At 51.0% G+C, this 19755-nt stretch overlaps 1 protein-coding gene across 2 annotated transcripts; it reads right to left on the bottom strand.

The window, feature by feature from the left end:
• Positions 1 to 8194: 8194 nt before the first annotated feature.
• Positions 8195 to 19117, bottom strand: GMFG (glia maturation factor gamma). 2 transcript variants are annotated; one of them, XM_012435804.3, is made up of 7 exons: positions 19014 to 19117; positions 15640 to 15736; positions 15463 to 15512; positions 13345 to 13394; positions 9963 to 10045; positions 9389 to 9462; positions 8195 to 8377 (listed from the first exon to the last, which is right to left on the bottom strand). In XM_012435804.3, the coding sequence occupies exons 1-7, from the start codon at positions 19014 to 19016 to the stop codon at positions 8306 to 8308; spliced, it is 429 nt and encodes a 142-aa protein (XP_012291227.1). In that variant the 5' UTR covers positions 19017 to 19117; the 3' UTR covers positions 8195 to 8305. The 2 variants fall into 2 exon arrangements, with proteins under 2 accessions (XP_012291227.1, XP_012291214.1); XM_012435791.3 differs by lacking the exon at positions 19014 to 19117 and adding an exon at positions 16178 to 16301.
• Positions 19118 to 19755: the final 638 nt, after the last annotated feature.

Here is a 19755-nt window from a genome sequence, read left to right as displayed (position 1 = left end):
GGGGGAGGGGGCGCGGTGCCGCGGGGCCGCCTCCCTCCCGCCTCCCGCCTCCCGCCCTCCCTCCCGAGCCGCCGCCGAGCTCCGCCCTCCGCGCCGCCCGCCGCCGCCGCAACGGGGGAGGGGGCGCCGGCCGGTGGGGGCGGCCGGGCGGGGCGGTCGCACACCCAGGATCCCCGCCCCGAACCCTCCGCAGACCCCTCTCCATTGCGGAGCCGCCGCGGACCCGCCCCCGACCCCTCCCCAGCCCCACCCCCAGCCCCGCCGGCCTCCCCCGAGACCCCCCCCAGACCACGCCCCAACTGGCCTGGGTACCACGGATCTCCGTACAGAGACCTCGGATCACGTCCCAATACCCAGGGGGACCTCGGATCAGGCCTCACCTCTTTTGAGAACACAGGCGATGTTCTAGAGCCACCCAGGACCGTAAATCATGCCCTGCTCTCCTGCTTGACCTCAGACTAGCCCCACACACTATCAGGGACCCCAGACCATGCCCCCAAATCCAGAAGAATCCCAGATCATATCTCAGCATCCAAGGGGATCCAGACCACCCCACCAGCAACCCTAAATCATATCCCAACATTCAGATGGACCCTCAGACCACATCCCTTCCCTCAGGGACCCCAGATCATACGCCAACATCCGGGGAGACTTCAGACCATATGTCAGCCTCCAGAGAAATCCCAGATGGTGCCTGACTCCCTTTGGGAACCCAAATCACATTCTACAGCCACCCAGAACCACAAACCAGATTCTACTCCTTCTTGGGGGCCCCCAGCCATGTCCTTCTACCCTCAAGGACCCTAACCCATTCCCTTACCCCCAATATGAACTCCAAAGCATGCCTAACTTTTAGGGGGCCCTAAAATGTCTCTTATCCCGTAAGAGACCCTTAAACTTTCCCCATTAACACCATTAGACCCCAAACCATCCTCAACCCCTTTGGTGACCTTAGACCTTTCTCTCTCCTTCCCCTTCAAGGCATCCTTTGGTTCCCAAAACCCCCCCAATTAGCCCCAATTTTTTCCCATCCCCCTACTAGTCCTGCCCCCTTGAGGACACTGCCTCCTTCCTGCTCTGATTCTTTCTCTTAGACCCTGAAAGTCCCCCTTCCCTGTGACTTCCATGGAGCCCAGAATGCCTTGCTCCCTCCTAGTTCAGACCCCTTTGCCCATCCTCTGTCCCATAGCTGACCCCCAGCCCTTTCCTCAAACCCCACTGAGTCTCAGACCACTCTCTCTTTCTGAGATATTCGCAGGGTTCTCAAACCCAGCAAGTTCTCCCCTAAAAATCTGTGCTGTTGCATGCAATGCCCCAGATTCCTAAGGTCTCAAACCCTTCTCATTTTGGATCCCACTGAACGGAGGTCCTCCCCTAAACCTCTTTCCAAATTTTTTTTTTTTTTCTTTTGAGATGAAGTTTTGCTCTTGTTACCCAGGCTGGAGTGCAATGGCGCGATCTCAGCTCACTGCAACCTCCGCCTCCTGGGTTCAGGCAATTCTCCTGCCTCAGCCTCCTGAGTAGCTGGGATTACAGGCACGCGCCACCATGCCGGGCTAATTTTTTGTATTTTTAGTAGAGACGGGGTTTCACCATGTTGACCAGGATGGTCTCGATCTCTTGACCTCGTGATCCACCCGCCTCGGCCTCCCAAAGTGCTGGGATTACAGGCGTGAGCCACTGCGCCCGGCCTCCAATTGTTTTTTTTTTAAGACAAGATCTCACTCTGTCACCCAGGCTGGAGTGCAGTGGTGCAATCTCGACTCATTGCAACTTCCACCTCCCAGGTTCAAGCGATTCTCCTGCCTCAGCCTTCTGAGTGGTTGGGATTACAAGGCGTGTGCCACCACGCCCAGCTAATTTTTCTTTTATTTTTTTGTTTCTGTTTTTTGAAACAGTCTTGTTTTGTCAGGCTGGAGTACACTGACATGAACCCCACTCACTGCAACCACCTCTGCCTCCCAGGTTCAAGCGATTCTCCTGCCTCAGTCTCCCAAGTAGTTGGGACTGGCATGCCCCATCAGGCCTGGCTAATATTTGTATTTTTAGTGGATATGGGGTTTCACTATGTTGGCCAGGCCGGTCTCAAACTCTTGATCTCAAGTGATCCTCAGGCCTCGGCCTCCCAAAGTGTTGGAATTACAGGCATGAGCCACCGCACCTGGTCTAATTTGTCTTGTTTGTTTTTGAGTCAGAGCCCAGCTCCCTCACCCAGGCAAGAGTGCACTGACGTGATCACAGCTCACTGCAGCCTTGACCACCTGGGCTCAAGTGATCCTCCCATCTCAGCCTCCTCTGTAGCTGTTTTGTTTTTAGTTTTGTTTTTGTTAGAAATGGACTCCCACTATGTTGCCCAGGCTGGTCTTGAACTCCTGACCATGGTGGTCATGAGCCACTGTGCCTGGCCTAAGTTATTGACATGAAGCCCACCCTATCCTCCAGATCAAGCTCAGCTCTGCAGATAACTCCTTCTAGTGAACCCTGACCCCACTCACAACTCTGAGATGTCCCTGGGGATACTCACAATCCCCCTAGTCTCCAGATTCCTTCATCACCACCACCCAGGCAGCATCCCTACCCCCCACCATGGTTGCTAGTGCTCCCTGCTGGAGCGTGGGGGTAAGAATAACAACAACACAAGTGAACACATACAGCACTATTTGTGTGCCAGAAATGATTCTAAGCGTTTCACATCCGTCACTTCATTCAATCTTCACAACGGCCAAATGAGGCGGTCCTATTACCATCCCCATTTTATGGATAAGGGAAATAGAGTCACAGAGAGGTTGGGTCACTTGCCCAAGGTCACACAGATAGTACGCGGCAGAACAGGGTAGGGGTGAAGGGGAGAGAGGGTGAGGGCAGGCCTGGGCTGGACAGGAGCAGAAAAGGGAGGGAGAGAAAAAAAGATAATAATAAGAGAGACAGAGATGGAAGAAGAAAGAGGCTGAACTCCCCAGGGAATTTCAGCCTCTTTCTTCTTCCAGTCACTCAACCAACCAACCACTCTCCTCTTCCAGCTTCTTGGTTTTTTGTTGTTGATGTTGTTGGTTTTTGTAGAAATGGGGGGTCTCACCATGTTGCCCAGACTGGTCCTGAACTCCTGGGCTCAAGTGATCCTCCTGCCTCAGCCTCCCAAAGTGCTGGGTTTACAGGCGTGCACCACCACTCCTGGCCCCTCTTTCAGGTTTAACGACGATTTTTCTTTTCTTTTTTGAGACAGGGCCTCACTCTGTCACCCAGGCTGGAGTGCAGTGGCATGATCTCTGCTCACTGCAACCTCCGCCTCCTGGGCTCAAGCGATTCTCCCACCTCAGCCTGAGTAGCTGGGACCACAGGCGCCCACCACCATGCCTGGCTAATTTTTGTATTTTTAGCAGAGATGGAGTTTTGTCATGTTGACCGAGCTGGTCTTGAACTCCTGGCCTCAAGTGATCCGCCCTCCTCAGTCTCCCAAAGTGCTGTGATTACAGGTGTGAGCCACCGTGCCCAGCCCCTTGTTCAGCTTCTATGATGACTTTTCTATTCCTCCAACACACCAGCCTGTAGCAGCTCCTGAGCATATACATTCTTCTCCCCTTTCCATGGCTGGTTTTTTCTTTTCATGAAGATCTTAAATGTAATCCCTTCAGAAGGAACTTCCTTTTCCATCCCTAATTTACACACACCATTCCTACGTGGGCCCCCAACCAGCGTTCTGATGTTACTTTGAAATACATTAAAAAGAAGAAGAAAGAGGAGGAGGAGGGGGTTCCTGGATGGATAGATGGATGGATCTATAATAAAGTAATACAGTAACATGTCAGTGGTGGCATCTAGGTGATGGGTATATGAGCATTCACCATAAAATTATTTCAACTTGGCCAGGCGCGGTGGCTCACACCTGTAATCCCAGCACTTTGGGAGGCCAAGATAGGCAGATCACGAGGTCAGGAGTTCAAAACCAGCCTGGCCAACATGGTGAAACCCCGTCTCTACCAAAAATACAAAAAATTACTGGACGTGGTGGTGCTTGCCTGTAATCCCAGCTGCTCTGGAGGCTGAGGCAGGAGAATCACTTGAACCCAGAAGGCAGAGGTTGTGGTGAGCAGAGATCATGCCATTGCTCTCCAGCCTGGGTGACAGAGCAAGACTTTGTTTCAAAAAAAAAAAAAAAAAATTGGCCAGGCGTGGTGGCTCACGCCTGTAATCCAAGCACTTTGGAGGCCAAGGCGGGTGGATCACCTGAGGTCAGGAGTTCAAGGCCAGCCGGACCAACATGGTGAAACCCCATCTTTATTTAAAAAATAAATAAATAAATAGAATTTTTAAAAAAATTATTTCAACTCAGGCTGGGCGTGGTGGCTCATATCTGCTATCTCAGCATTTTGGGAGGCCAAGGTGGGAGGATGACTTGAGGCCAGGAGTTCAAGACCAGCCGGGCAACATAGCAAGACCCCATCTCTAATAAACTTTAATATATATATACACACACACATAAATAGTTCTTTCAACTAGGCTGCATGTTTGAAATGTTTCAAAGTAAATGTTGGGGAGTGGAGAAGCAGGACTCTTCTGGTGGCAAAAAACAGCCCCGCCACCATTTCTGTCTAGCACATCACCTTATTAATTTCCCTTATAGTACTTATCACTCTCTTTTTTTTATTTTAAAAAATGTATTTTAAAAAGAAAAAAGACAAGAGGTCTTGCTATGTCATCCAGGCTGGTCTCAAACTCCTGGGCTCAAGCTATCCTCCCTCCTTGGCCTCCCAAAGTACTAGGATTACAGGCATGAACCACTGCATCTGTCCTTTGTCACCCTCTTAACGATTTTGTTTATTTGTTGACCTATTAATTGTTAATTATTTATTTACCGTCTAGTCATTGAAATGTAAGCCTCCCGAGGTGTCCATGTTAGCAGGGACACCAACATCCTCCGGTGCCCAGAACAGTGACTGCTACCCAGGAACCCAATAAACGTGTTCTTTTTTAAGACAGGGTCTCCCTCTGTCACCCAGACTGAAGTGCAGTGGCTCGATCATGGCTTACTGCAGACTCGAACTCCCCAGGCTCAGGTGATCCTCCCACCTCAGCATCCCAACTACAGGCACACACCCCCACATGCAATTAATTTTTTATTTTTTGTAGAGACAGGGTCTCATTATGTTGTCCAGGCTGGTTGCACACTCCCGGCCTCTAAGATTTCCAGCCTCGGCCCCCCCAAAGTGTAGGGATTACAAGGTGCGAGCCATTGCACCGGCCAACATGTGCACTTTTTTTGTTGTCATTGTTGTTGTTGTTGTTGTTGAGACAGAGTTTCACTCTTGTTGCCCAGGCTGAAGTGCAATGGCATGATCTCGGCTCACTGCAACCTCTGCCTCCTGGGCTCAAGCGATTCTCCTGCCTCAGCCTCCCGAGTAGCTCAGATTACAGGCATGCACCACCACACCCAGCTATTTTTTGTATTTTCAGTAGAGATAGGGTTTCACCATGCTGACCAGACTGGTCTCGAACTCCTGAACTCAGGTGATCCTCCTGCCTTGCCCTCCAAAGTGCTGGGATTGCAGGTCAGGAGTTCGAGACCAGCCTGGCCCAACATATGTTCTTGAATGCGTCTTGGGAAAAGCTAGGCTGGCTCCAGACTCACTTCAGGGACCCCAGGAAGGAATAAATACGACCTCCTAATCCAGGTTCCCTAGAAGAAAAGGGTGTACCCAGCAGCTGGAGAATGTTTCATGAGGTCAGGGAATGTGGGAGTTGGCCTGAAACAAGGGCAACAGGTTGAAGTAAATATCTTAATTCTTTCCCTGTTGCCCTAATTCCTGCCCCAAACCTAATACAGACCCTCTACCAATCCCATTCCTCAGGCCCTACCCCAAGCCTAGGCCCCCGACCCCAATCAAAAAACTTCAGCCCTTTTTAAGCTAAGCAATGCCCATTCCGGCAGAGCCCTATCCCTCGGTCTCTGTCTTAGAGACCACCCCAAGTATAAAATATTCAGAACTCCTCAGCCTAGCCCTTTGCCACACACACACCCTCAGCCTGAGCCCCACCCATGCACCTTGCTCCTCCCCGAAAGCATCCCACCTCTCCGCCTAAATTGGGTCCCTGATGCCTAAGCTAGGTCCGGCCCTCTCAGCTCTGTCCTAAAGACCAGCCTCCACCTCTCCAACATGAGCCCTGCTCACAGTCAAAGTTAGGAATCCCCCAGGTATAGGGCCCAGACTCAACCATCAGGGAGCTTGGATCTGTGGGCGCTTAGAGGATAGGTCGGTGGAACTAGAGGAGGCGGTCCCCAGTTTATACTGCCTCTCCTGAGAGTCACTCCAAACCTGAAGACAAGCCCCATCGTACTGACTCCTCGCTGGATGGTGCAATCTGTTCTGGCCTCTCTGATTGGTCCTTCTACAATCCCTAGCCATACTCACTCTGTATTGGACTGTGCCTGTGAGCCACCTTCTCTGATTGGCCCCTGCTTTCCCATGCTTTGCTCCTGATTGGGCAAGTCCTTGTGCATGGCTCTTTCTGATTGGATCGTTTGTAATCACAAGCCTGGATGGAACAGAAGTTGCACTATGGAGGGTGGGAGTACCACAGAGGAGGAGAAGGAGGAGGAGGAGGAAGAGATGATTCCCTAAATCTCTTGCCTAAGGGAGGGTGTGGCCATTGAGCCCAAGATAGCCTGGGGTTAGAGCTCTAACTGTACAAACCACTGGTGCCTTTGGCTTCTGTGCCTCAGTTTTTCATCTTTAAGTTGGGAAGAATAATAGTACCTTTTTAATAAAGTATCCCAAGAATTCAATGAGCTAATGCTTATAAAATGCTTATAGAAGTGCCTGATACATAGGAAGCCCTCAAGAGGAGGGTCAGCTATTAGTATTCATTTGATCATGTAATTGCATGAACTTGGATGAGTCCTTCTGCCTCTCTGACCTCTGCAGGCCAGGAGTTCCTTGTCCATTTAATTGAATGATCCCCTCGTGTCTCCAGCTCTCCTCCTCCTCCATCTCCTGCCCTCAGGGACTGGGCCTGTGAGTAGAGGGAGGGACAGAGAGATGGGGATAGGAAAAGGGCACTAGTGAAAAGCAGAGAAGCTCAACCCAACCTTCCAGAGAATTTAGGGTAGGGTGAATTTCTTTATGAACCAGCGTAGAGTGGTTCTATCCCAAATCCCTCATGCAAAGGACTTGCCCTGATTGAGGGTGAGTGGGCAGGAGATAGGGTGGAGTGGGGTGGTAACGGGATGCTGTGTTAAGGCTGGGAGGGCTTGGAGCTGGGCTTTTTGGACCCTACCAGTGGGAACGCCAAGGTTGGGGGACGGGCAGCCCAGGCCCAAGGTCACTGTGTCACTGTTGCCATGGCAACAGCCACCTCTCTACCGGGAACCTGAAAAGGGGTGGGGGGGGGAGGGAGTTCCCACGTCCCTAAAACCGGGGACAGAGAGGGGAACAATCAGAAACATGGAAGAGAAGCAGAGAGACAGAAAAGGTGTGATTCATCTGTGTGAAGACCTGCCCATCTCAGAATTCTCAGAGCTTGGTACACTGCGGGTGCTTAATCAATGTCCCTCAGAGACAGACACAGAAAGCCTGAGAAAGTTCGATGTCCAGAGATGCCAGAAGAAAGAAAAGAAGAATCTTCAGATGGGGGCAGGTGTCCCTTCCCTGTCTCCTCAATCTCACACCCCTAGGGGTCCACTGAGGGCCCAAGTTGGACTTCACCTTCCCCAGCCCTGGCCCCTCAGGCCTACCCAACCATACAAACCATCCACCCCCAGCAGCTCCTGAGATCTTGAAGCATTTACGTTCAAACCTCTTTGGCATTTAAGTTCTTCCTACCTAGGGGCTCAGTGGAGAAAAGTCGCATTTGGTGATGCCTGCTACCCCCCAGAGGTGGGGAGGAGAGAGAAAAGGGACACTTTGCCTCCTTTATTCTCAGGGGTCCTTGTTCCCCTTGGGAGCGACCACTCCGTAGATCCAGATATTCCCCCCAATACCTCCAGGAGACGCAGGCCTCGCCCATCCATCCCTCCACCCGCCAAGAAAATCCTACAGGCCCTTCCCTTTCCAAGAAACAGGTATCCTCCTTCCCTCCCGGGACCCAGCTCTCATTCCACTAGGTCAGCCCGCCCCCTGCTGGCCGAAGGCTGATACTGCAGGAACCGTCGGCTAGAGCCCAGTTGAGAGGCAGAAACTGAGTCCGAACTGAGAATCTCTGAGTTTTTGCATTTTTAAATTTATTTAAAGTCTTGCTTGTTCAGGTCCTAGGAATCCAAGTCCCCAATCACCTTGAGGACTCAGACATCAGGAATTCAGGTTTCAGCCCATCAACGAAAGAAAGACAACTTTTCTTGGAGCCAGGCCTCTGTGAGGTCATCAGTGGTGCGGATTTCAAACACCTGGGCAGAAAGAGGTCTCAACATTATGATCCACTCAAGAACTGAAACAGTGGCCAGGCATGGTGACTCACGCCTGTAATCCTAGCACTTTGGGAAGCCAAAGCAGGTGGTTCATTTGAGGTCAGGAGTTCGAAACCAGCCTGGCCAACATGTTGAAACCCTGACCCTACTAAAAATACAAAAATTAGCCGAGTGTGGTGATGGACACCTATAGTCCCACTACTTAGGAGGCTGAGGCAGGAGAATCCCTTAAACTCAGGAGGGATGTTGCAGTGAGCTGAGTTTGTGCCACTGCACTCCAGCCTGGGCAACCATACAAAACCCAGTTCCTTCTTTTTTTTGCAATGGAGTCTCACTCTGTCACCCAGGCTGGAGTGCAGTGGCATGATCTCGGCCCACTGGAACCTCCACCTCCTGGGTTCAAGCAATTCTCCTGCCTCAGCCTCCCAAGTAGTGGGACTACCGGCATGAGCCTCCATGCCTGGCTGATTTTTTGCATTTTTGTTGTTGTTGTTGTTGTTTAAATAGAGACAGGGTTTGACCATGTTAGCTACATGGTCTCAATCTCCTGACCTCGTGATCTGCCCACCTTGGCCTCCCAAAGTGCTGGGATTACAGGCTTGAGCCACCTCACCCAGCCGACCCAGTTCTTTAAAAAAAAAAAAAAAGAAAGAAAAAAGAAAAATAAACAAGGCAATATGGAGAAACCCCATTTCTACTAAAAATACAACATTTAGCCAAACATGGTGGCACAGGCCTGTAGTCCCAGCTACTTGGGAGGCTGAGGCAGAAGAATCACTTGAACCCAGGAGGTGAAGGTTGCAGTGAGCCGAGATCACACCACTGCACTCCAGCCTGGGTGACAGAGCGAGACTCTGTCTCGAAAAAAAAAAAAAAAAATACTGAGACAGTGAGGACTGTAGCCTGTCCTCCCTCAGACCCCTCCTCCCTCAGACCCAGGACTCCAGACCACCCCTCCCTAACACTGTGGAGCCCCGCCGCAGGCTGAACCTTCGTGAGCTCTGCTGTCTGCACCAGCCTGTTTTTACTCCCTGCATACATCATCTGTTGTTCCGGCTTGCAGCCTGCGTGGAAGAGAGGAGAAGGGCAATGAGTGGGGACCCAGGCGTGTCCTCTAAAGCTCTAGTAATGTCCTGAAGGCCCTGCTGTTTTCCAAGGGTCCTAGGAGCTCTTCTAAGGAGGTCCCTGCACTGTACACAGTTTCTAGGTTGGCTTGGGGGTGTCGAGTTATTCTGAGGGTCTCTGGAGATGGTTTAGGGACCAGATGGGGATTTCTAGGTAAAAGGAAAAGGTGGGTTGGCTTAGGCCCCAGGACTGAGGATGGGTGGGCTCTTGGTGAATCTGAGCCCCCACCTCCACTTCTGTGCCCTCACATATCACAAATGCATCACACACACACCCTCACACAGGCACATACAGGCTGTCACATCCTCACACTCTAAAACAGGTGCCTGCACACATTCGCACAGTCACAGACCTGCACTCTCTCACACACACACACACACACACACACATCACAGAGAATCAGAGACCCTCTCCTGAGGAGAATAGAGCTGTGTCTCACCCACAGGGCTGGAGAAGATGAAACACAAAGGGTAGGACACTCGGCCATCTGCGTGCACATACTTGTAGCTGTAAACCACAAACCTACCATGAAAGGGAATTGACAATCAGGACTCTGGCCTGCAGCCCAGGCTCAACAGCCATTACCTGAGTCCACAGCCTTGAAATGTTGGCTGAGTCTAAGAACCCAGGATTGATGTCTGGGAGCCAGGGTACTGACCTCAAACACAACAAATGATTAAAAATAATGATAGGACCAAGCACGGGGTTCACGCCTGTAACCCCAGCACTTCGGGAGGCTGAGGCGGGTGGATCACCTGAGGTCAGGAGTTTGAGACCATCCTGGCCAACATGGTGAAACCCCTTCTCTACTAAAAATACAAAAATTAGCTGAGTGTGATGGTGGGCCCCTGTAATCCCAGCTACTCAGGAGGTTGAGGCGGGAGAATTGCTTGAAATCGGGAGGTGGATGTTGCAGTGAGCCGAGATCGCACCATTGCACTCCAGCCTAGGCAACAAGAGCAAAACTCCATCTCAAATAATAATAAGAACAATAATCATGCTCATTTGACTCACACTAACTTTATAATATAGGTGCTATTAATATCCCCATCGTACAGATGGGAAAACTGAGGCCCAAAGTCACTTGCCCCAGGTTCTATGGATAGGGGAGAGATTTGAACCTGGGAAAGTCAATGCCAGAGTGTTAGTGCTCGCCCACTATGCGACACCGTCCAGTGCACTAGAACCCCAGTGCACTGTGACCAGGGATGGCTACATAATCTGCCAAGCCTGCTGCAGAATGAAAATGTGGGGCTTCGTGTTCAAAAAGCAGGAAAATTGTTTTCCTTTCTTTTGTAGTCTCTCTCTAGACTGATCACGGTCTTTTGATGTTGTTTATTAGAGACAGGGCCTCACTCTGTTGCCCAGGCTGGAGTGCAGTGGTATGATCCCAGCTCACTGCAGTGTTGAACTCCTGGGCTCAAGCGATCCTCCTATCTCAGCCTGCAGAGTAGCTGGGACTATAGGTGCACACCACCATGTCCAGTTAATTTTTTTTTTTTTTTGAGACAGGGTCTCACTTTGTCACCCAGGCTAGAATACAGTGACGTGGTCTCAGGCCATTGCAGCCTCGACTCCCCCAGGCTCAGGGGATCGTCCTGCCTCAGCCCCCAAGTAGCTGGGACTATAGGCGCATGCCACCACACCCAGCTAATGCTTTTTGTATTTTTTGCAGAGATGGGGTTTCACCACGTTGGCCAGGCTGGCCTCGAACTCCTAAGCTCAAGTGATCTGTCCCTTGGCCTCCCATAGTGCTGGGATTACAGGTATGAGCCACTTGTGCACCTGGCCTTCTAAAAAAAAATTTTAGTTGAAATGGGGAGGGGGGGGTCTTGTTATGTTGCCCAGGCTGGTCTTGAACTCCTGGCCTCAAGCAAACCTCCCACCTTGGCCTCCCAAAATGCTGAGATTACAAGTGCAAGCCACTGCGCTCAGCCGGTCCTTTTTAACTTGCTATTTAAAGTGGTGCTCCCTTGGGCATGAGGAGACAGAGCAGACGCTCACAGGAACACCCTGTAACTTGTTAGGCAAGGGGTGCCTACTGGACCCTGACCCTCCCCACACCAGCAGGAAGCCGAAGGACAGCAGTAATCACTGGGTGGGTGGGTGCAGAGAGTGGGTGGCGGAGAACCTGTTCAGGGAGGCAGCCAGGTGGTGGACTGCCTGTGAACCTAGCTCCAAACCCCAGGACATCTGTGTGAAGCCCATTGTCCCATCTGACTTCATACAAAACAGAAATTCAAAGATAAAACTATAAAGAGTGTGACCATTAACCCCCACGTGTGAGGCCCCCTTGTGGGTTTGGGGCCCTGCATAATTATCACATGCCCACGAAGCTGATCCTGGCCAAGTCCTACAGCCTGGGATTGAGGATCAAAATCCTAAACACCGAAAATGAATTCAGTCAAGATGAAAAATCTTAACAGACCCGTTTTCATAGAAATAGTCAAAGAGCTCTTTCACCAAAAAAAAGCACCAGACTCATGTGACTTCGCCCAGGATTCTACCTATCATTAAAAGTCAAGTCATGCCTTTAGCAGGGTGCGGTGGCGCCGCCTTGGTCCCAGTAACTTGGGAGGCTGAGGCAGGAGGATGGCTTGAGCCCAGGAGTTGGAGGCTGCAGTGAGCGTGGATCATAGCACTGCCCAATAGCCTGGGTGACACAGCGAGACCCTGCCTCTAAAAATTTTATTAAATAAAATAACAATAATAATAATAACAATAATTCATTTGCTAATTAAAGTGTTCCCCAAACATTGAAAATGAAGGAAAATTTTTCAGCTTTTTTGAGACGGGGTCTTGCTCTGTCACCCAGGCTGGAGTGCAGGACTGCTATCTTGGCTCACTTGCAGCCTCAACTTCCTGAACTCAAGTGATCCTCCCACATCAGCCTCCCAAGTGGTTGAAACCACAGGCACATGCCATCATGCCCGGCTAATTTTTTTTCTTTTTAATAGAGACAAGGTCCTCGGCCAGGCATGGTGGTTCACACCTGTAATCCCAGCACTTTGGGAGGCCGAGGCAGGCAGATCACTTGAGGTCAGGAGTTCGAGACCAGCCTGGCTAACATGGTGAAACCCTTTCTCTACTAAAAATATAAAACTCAGCCAGATGTGGTGGCGCGGAGGCTGAGGCAGGAGAATCACTTGAACCCAAGAGGCAGAGGTTGCAGTGAGCCAAGATCAGACCACTGCACTCCAGCCTGGGCAACAGAGCAAGACTCTGTCTCAAAAAACAAAATGAAGCCAGTGTAATGTTGAGACAAAAACCCCACAAAATTTTTACAAAAAGAAAAAAAGGCAGACTCTAAACCAATATCATATATAAATTATCAGTGTAAAATTCTGCAATAAAATATTGCTGTACAAACAAAAAGTTCTAGGGTATGAACTCTTGTCCTCAAACACAGAGATTCTTTTTGTTGAGATGGAGTCTTGGTGTGTCACCAGTCTAGAGTGCAATGGCGCGATCTCAGCTCACTGCAGCCTCCGCCTCCTGGGTTCAAGCGATTCCCCTGCCTCAGCCTCCCAAGTAGCTGGGATTACAGTCACACACCACCATGCCAGCCTAATTTTTGCATTTTTAGTAGAGATGTCGTTTCACCATATTATCAGGCTGGTCTTGAACTCTTGACCCCAAGTGATCCACCCGTCTTGGCCTCCCAAAGTGTTGTGATTACAGCCGTGAGCCACCTCACCCGGCCAAACACAGAGATTCTAAGTTCATGAATAGGGCTGGAATCCAAGCAGTTCCTCAGCCTGCTCCTCCAACATCACCCCTCCCCTCGTGGCCTGATCCAATCGTTTCTTCCCCCAGGATACCTGGGCTGTCTCTCCGGCAACTCCATCTTGAGCTCGTCTGGGGAAATGTTCTGAGGCAAGAAAACAGGAGAAAAGAAAAAGAATGAGGCCGGGTGTGGTGGCTCATACCTGTAATCCCAGCACTTTGGGAGGCCGAGGCAGGCAGGTCACCTGAGGTCAGGAGTTAGAGACCAGCCTGGCCAACATAGTGAAACCCAGTCTCTACTAAAAATACAAAATTAGCCGGAAGTGGTGGCATGCACCTATAATCCCAGCTACTCAGGAGGCTGACACAGGAGAATTGCTTGAAATCCCAGGAGGCGGAGGTCGCAGTGAGCCAAAATGGGACCATAGCACTCCAGCCTGGGCAAAAAAGAGCAAAGCTCTGCCAGGTGCGGTGGCTCACGCTTGTAATCCCAGCACCCTAGGACTTCCTAGACCAAGGTGGGTAGATCATCTGAGGTCAGGAATTCAAAACCAACCTGACCAACATGGCGAAACCCCATCTCTACTAAAAATACAAAAATTAGCTGGGCATGGTGGTGCATGCCTGTAATTCCAGCTATTTGGGAGGCTGAGACAGAAGAATTACTCTAACCCAGGAGGCAGAGGTTGCAGTGAGCCAAGATTGCACCACTGCATGCCAGCCTGGGTGACAGAGTGAGACTCCATCTCAAAAAAAATGAAAGAATGACCACCTTTAGGTGAGCACTTACCATGTGCCAAGGCACTGTTCTATGAAACACACATGGATTAATTCATGGAACTATCCCATAAGCCTGTGGAGTAGGTCCTACCATTATGCCCACTAGACAGCTGAGAAAATTGAGGCCCGGAAGTGCTAAGGCACTTTCCAAAGTAGCACAGATGGAAAGTAGCAAAGTGGAGATTTGAATCTGTGTTCGAATGCTAACTGCTTCACTATACTGTCTTTCAGAGGGCCTGAGGGAGCCCCAGTCCTCAGTCTCCATGGATTCCCTGAGAAATCCTTACCACAACACTAGGGAAATAAGCCTTATTATCATTGTCACTGATAAAGACGTGAGGCCACCAGAATGAGGTCTACGCTTTGTTGGTTGGTTGGTTGGTTGGTTGGTTGGTTTTTTGTTTTTGGTTTTTTTTTGGTAGAAATGAGGTCTTGCTTTGTTGCCCAGGTTGGTCTCAAACTCCTGGCCTCAAGCAACCCTCCCACCTCAGCCTTCTGAATAGCTGGGATCATAGGCGTACACCACCATGCTTGGCTAATTTTTGTATTTTTAGTAGAGTCAGGGTGTTACCATGTTGCCCAGGCTGGTCTCAAACTCCTGAGCTCAAGGCATCCTCCTGCCTCAGCCTCCCAAAGTGCTGGGATTAGAGACGTGAGCCACCATGCCCGGCTACCATTTTAACTTATATGGAAATTCTTTCATTTAAATGCCAATAAAGTATTATTATCATCATTAATAAGATCATCATCATCATCACTTTATTGAGCATCTACTAAGTGTCAGGACTTGTTCTAAACCCATTACAAGAATTAATTATTGGATGTGAAAACAAACCTGTGAGGTAAGTACTATTCTCCCCATTTCACAGATGGGTAGGTAAGTACTATTCTCCCCATTTCACAGGTGGGGAGGTAAGTACTATTCTGCCCATTCCACCCCCACCCCTCACCTGAAATAGAGACACACACAGGCAGTCTCTTGCTGGGGGTCACAACTGAGCTAGAACTTAACCTCCAGGTCTTTTTTCTTTCCTTTTTTCTTTGAGACAATCTCGCTCTATGGCCCAGGCTGGAGTGCAGTGGCAAGATACCGCTCACCACAACCTCCACCTCCCAGGTTCCAGCGATTCTCCTGCCTCGGCCTCCCAAGTAGCTGGGATTACAGGCACATGCCACCACGCCCAGCTAACTTTTTGTATTTTTAGTAGAGACTTGGTTTCACCATGTTAACCAGGCTGGTCTTGAACTTCTGACCTTAAGTGATCCACCCACCTCAGCCTCCCAAAGTGCTGCGACTACAGGCATGAGCCACTGCACCCCACCGATCTCCAGGTCTTTCTGACCCCCATGCCAGGCTCTTAGTATTAGTTCCAACCACTTGGGTCTCCCAGTCCCAGTGTGTACCTCCCAGTCCCAACCACCGCCCCCCTCACCTGAAATTCTTCCTCCAGCACCACCATCTGCCGGTCTTTGTCCACCTTCACTGGGGAGGGGTGGCACACAGGGGTTAGACACGCCCCTCTCCGATCCATGGGGGTCGTGAGCCCAGTCCTCCCAACTTGCCCCCACCACCGCCCTCCCATCCTTCCGCAGGGGAAGATGCTACTCACTTATGATGGCTGCATTGTCCGTCTCTTTTCGGAAGCGGAATTTCCTCAGCTTTTCTCTTAGCTCTGGGTCCACCTCACACACCACCAGGGAGTCAGACTGCCAGAGGGACCCAGGAAGAGCTGAAATGGCCTGGCCTTGGCCCACACCCCTTCCCCAAACCTCAGTTTCTCCATCCACTAAAGAAAAGGAGCATCACGCCAGCCCATCTGATGCGTTTGTGAACATTGGGAAAAGGTGCCCTTTCAGAGTAGGTACCCCTCACCAGGGCACTCAGCTTGGGGTGCAGAGCAGGGGCTGGGTTCCCGCCCTCTCCATGGGGACCCTTGGGTGACACTCAAGGAAACGAAGAGAGCCACTTCCTGGTCCTCAACCCGAAGCCACCGTCTCTCTCTTCCCCCAGCCAGGCTGTTCGCCACAGTTGGGTCCCCTTACCAGCCCGTGACCTGCATCCTGTAGCCTGAACTTCACCCAGGTGTCCTCCAAGCCCCAACCCCAACCCCAGCCCCAGCTCTTCCCACAGGACCCCTAGCCCCTGACCATGGTTTTTCTGTCCGCAGGCCTCTTCTTTTCTCAGTTCCGCTGTCTTGTAGGGGTGGGGTCCGGGGCTGTGGGGAGCGGGCTGTGCAGGAGGAAGGTTTCATCCAACACCACATCCTGTTTATGCCCTTGCTGGGACAAGTGTCACCGAGGGCTCCTCCCCCTCCTTCCTTCCTCTCATCTGCCAGGACCTGTCAGGAAATTGCTCAGACCGGGGGTTCAAAAGCTGCCTTGCTATGTGACCCTAGCTAAGTAACTTCACCTCTCTGATTTGAGATTGTGGTGAGGATATAAATAGCTTCACATCGGCTGGGCGTAGTGGCTCACACCTGTAATGCCAGCACTTAGGGAGGCCGAGGCGGGTAGATCACCTAAGGTCAGGAGTTGGAGACCAGCCTGGTCAACATGGCTAAACCCTGTCTCTACTAAAAATACAAAATATTATCCAGGCATGGTGGTGCAAGCCTGTAGTCCCACTACTGGGGAGGCTGAGGCATGAGAATCGCTTGAATTCAAGTAGCAGAGGTTGCAGTGAGCTGAGATCACACCACTGCACTACAGCCTGGGCAGCAGAATGAGACTCTGTCTCAATAAAAGTAAATAAAAATAAATAGCTTCACATAGCTGCCAGCATGGCAGACACAACAGATACTAAAAACGAACTCTTTTGCTCCTCCCCTCCTCCAGTCAGCCTTCCTGGATTTACCCTCATCTGAGATATTTGAATTGCAGAGCTGGAAACGGGAGTTTAGTCTTTTGCTGGTCAGACTGATGCCCATTATGCCAATGGCAAAATGGGGACCAGAGGGGCAACCCCAAACTACCTGGGTAATGGTGAGTTTTTTTCTGCATTTTTTTCAACCTCACTAGCCTTGCAATGGCCTATGAGGCCCTACAATGAGCAACAAGGGAGTTCAATCCTGTCAGACTAGTACTCACTTTTTTTTTTTTTTTTGAGACAGGATCTCACTCTGTCGTCAGGCTGGAGTGCAGTGGTGTGATGTCAGTTGACTGCAACCTCCGCCTCCCAGGTTCAAGGGATTCTCCGGCCTCAGTCTCCAGAGTAGCTGGGACTACAGGCGCGTGCCACTACACCCAGCTAACTTTTGTATTTTTAATAGAGGCGGCGGGTTGGGGGGACAGTTTCACCATGTTGGCCAGGCTGGTCTCGAACTCCTGACCTCAAATGAGCCACCTGCCTCGGCCTCCCAAAATGCTGGGATTGCAGGTGTGAGCCACCGTGCCCGGCTATTCTTTTCTATTGAGTGTTTTTGCACTGCCCCCTTTTCCCATCCCGAAATAAAATTCCTAGATAATATAACCTACTTACACACATAAATTCAAAAAAAATCAATATGATGTCCTGTCATATAAAGAAGAAATAAAAGGAAAGTAATTCACACAAAAACCATATGTATTTCAGTGAGAAAATATAAGCAAACAAAAGAGAATTTTCACAGAGTCTGGGTGACAGAGCAAGACTCCATCTCAAAAAAAAAAAGAAAAGAAAAGAAAAAGAAAGACAGGATCTCGTTATGTGGCCCAGGCTGGTCTCAAACTCCTGGCCTCAAGTGATCCACCGGCCTCAGCCTCCCAAAATGCTGGGATTACAGGCGTGAGTCACCATGCCCAGCCACCGCTTTCTTTTCCTTCGTAGTACTGATCACCAAGTTACACTGTATTTCCTTATTGTTTGTGTCCCCACGAACTAGAATGTAAGTTTCATGGAGGTAGGGATTGTCTGCCTTGTTAATGGTTTTATTTCTTTTCTTTTCTTTTTTTTTTTTTTTGAGATGGAATTTTGCTGTTGTTGCCCAGGCTGGAGTGCAATGGCCCAATTGTGGCTCACTGCAACCTTCACCACCAGGGTTCAAGCGATTTCCCTCAGCTTCCCATGTAGCTGGGACTACAGGCATGCATGCGACACCACACCCCACTAATTTTGTATTTTTAGCAGAAACAGGGTTTCACCATGTTGGTCAGGCTGGTCTCCAACTCCTGACCTCAAGTGATCCATCCACCTCAGCCTCCCAAAGTGCTGGGATTACAAGCATGAGCCACCGCCTCAGCCTATTGTTGTATTTCTAGCACCTTAAGCAGAGCCTGGTACATATTAGATACTCAAGAAATATTATTGAATGGATGAACTAGCATCTATGATTCTATACAGTGTGAAAGCTGTTGCTTAAATGCAGGAGGTAGTGGATGGGGTTTGTGACATAGCCCCACCATAGTGAAATGGCCTTTCCTCAAAGCGCCTGTAATGCCACACTCTCCTGGTTTTCCTCTCTCTGGCTGCCCTTCTCAGTATTCATGGACAGTGTGAATTCCTTTGCTCAAATCCTGGCTTCCCATTTCAGGGTTCTATTCAGTCCCTGTCTCCAGTGATCCTTCATATCCTCCCTGGATTAGACCCCCAACTCCCACACCCTCAATGACCATCTTTGACTATCCTTAAATCTTGGTCTCCAGCCTCAATTTCTCTCTTAAACTCCAGACCAGGGTTTGTGCAGCTCCTGGACCTCGCTGCTGGGCATCCACGCTGGGCTTAGCATCTTCCCAACCTGCTTCTTTCTCCTTTGGGGCCCAATCTCCCAGCCAGAGGGCCTGGTCCTGAACTTTTCTCCCCCTTCCACTCCATGGCCAGCCAGTCTCAGGGCCCGTTGACTCTACCTCCCGGGCCTCTCTCCTACCTGCACCTCCTTCCCTCCCTTGTGCAAAGCCCCCTCTTTCGTCCCCACCCCCGCCCCCAGCTGCCTACCCCCCAGTTTCATTCCCTCCAATCCGCCCTCCATGTATAAGCCAGAGAGACATCTCTCCAAAACCCCGGACTCACCATGATCCTCCCCGGCTTGAAGCCCTTCACGGCTCCCTAGTGCCCTCTGGACAAGTCCAAACTCCCTCCAGTGGCCAAACAACTGGCCTCTGCCCGTTCCTCACCCCTCCCCGTCTTCAACTCGACCGTCCACCCCAACTGCCTCTCTGAGTGCCTGTAAGAAGCCAGATCTCTGTCACCGAGAGCCTTCTGAACGCAGGCCCCTCTAATTAGTTCATCCGAACCCAGGACAGTTTGTGGAACGCGCAGATCACAACTAAAGTCATAGCAACAACTCCCGTTTATTGACGGCCTCCTTCATCCTGAGCGCTTTCGGTGCATTCTCTTTCCACCCTAAAGGCTAGATCTCGCCTCGCCATTCCCATCCGAGAGAGGAAGCGGCAGGCTCAGAACACCGCAATGAAAAAGCCGAATCCCCAGAAGCTCGAGTGCAGACGCCCACCGGGGACAGCTCTGGGTGGGGAAGGCAACCCGAGGGGCGGGGAAGAGGAAGCCTGGAACGCCAGAATCAGGAACTGTGACTTCGCTCTGGGACGCTGGAGTGGACGCGCGCGAGCCTGCCCCCTGCGGGCCTGGAGGCCCAATCCCAGGCACCACCGGACCCGTTGCCCTGGGCAACGCCACGCGCGCCCCGCCCCTGCCCCGCCCCCCCAGCCCCGAACCCCAGGCCTGGCGAACTGCCCGTCACCCCTAAGTCTGACCAATCCCGCTGAGGAGGGGGCGGGCCTCTTGGGCCCCATTC

Source organism: Aotus nancymaae, unplaced genomic scaffold (assembly GCF_030222135.1).
Source record: "Aotus nancymaae isolate 86718 unplaced genomic scaffold, 86718_ANA_hifiasm-v0.15.2.pri h1tg000028l, whole genome shotgun sequence".
Taxonomy (NCBI): domain Eukaryota; kingdom Metazoa; phylum Chordata; class Mammalia; order Primates; family Aotidae; genus Aotus; species Aotus nancymaae.
Note: the sequence above shows the minus strand (reverse complement) of the source record. Positions and strands in the feature narration are given on the sequence as shown.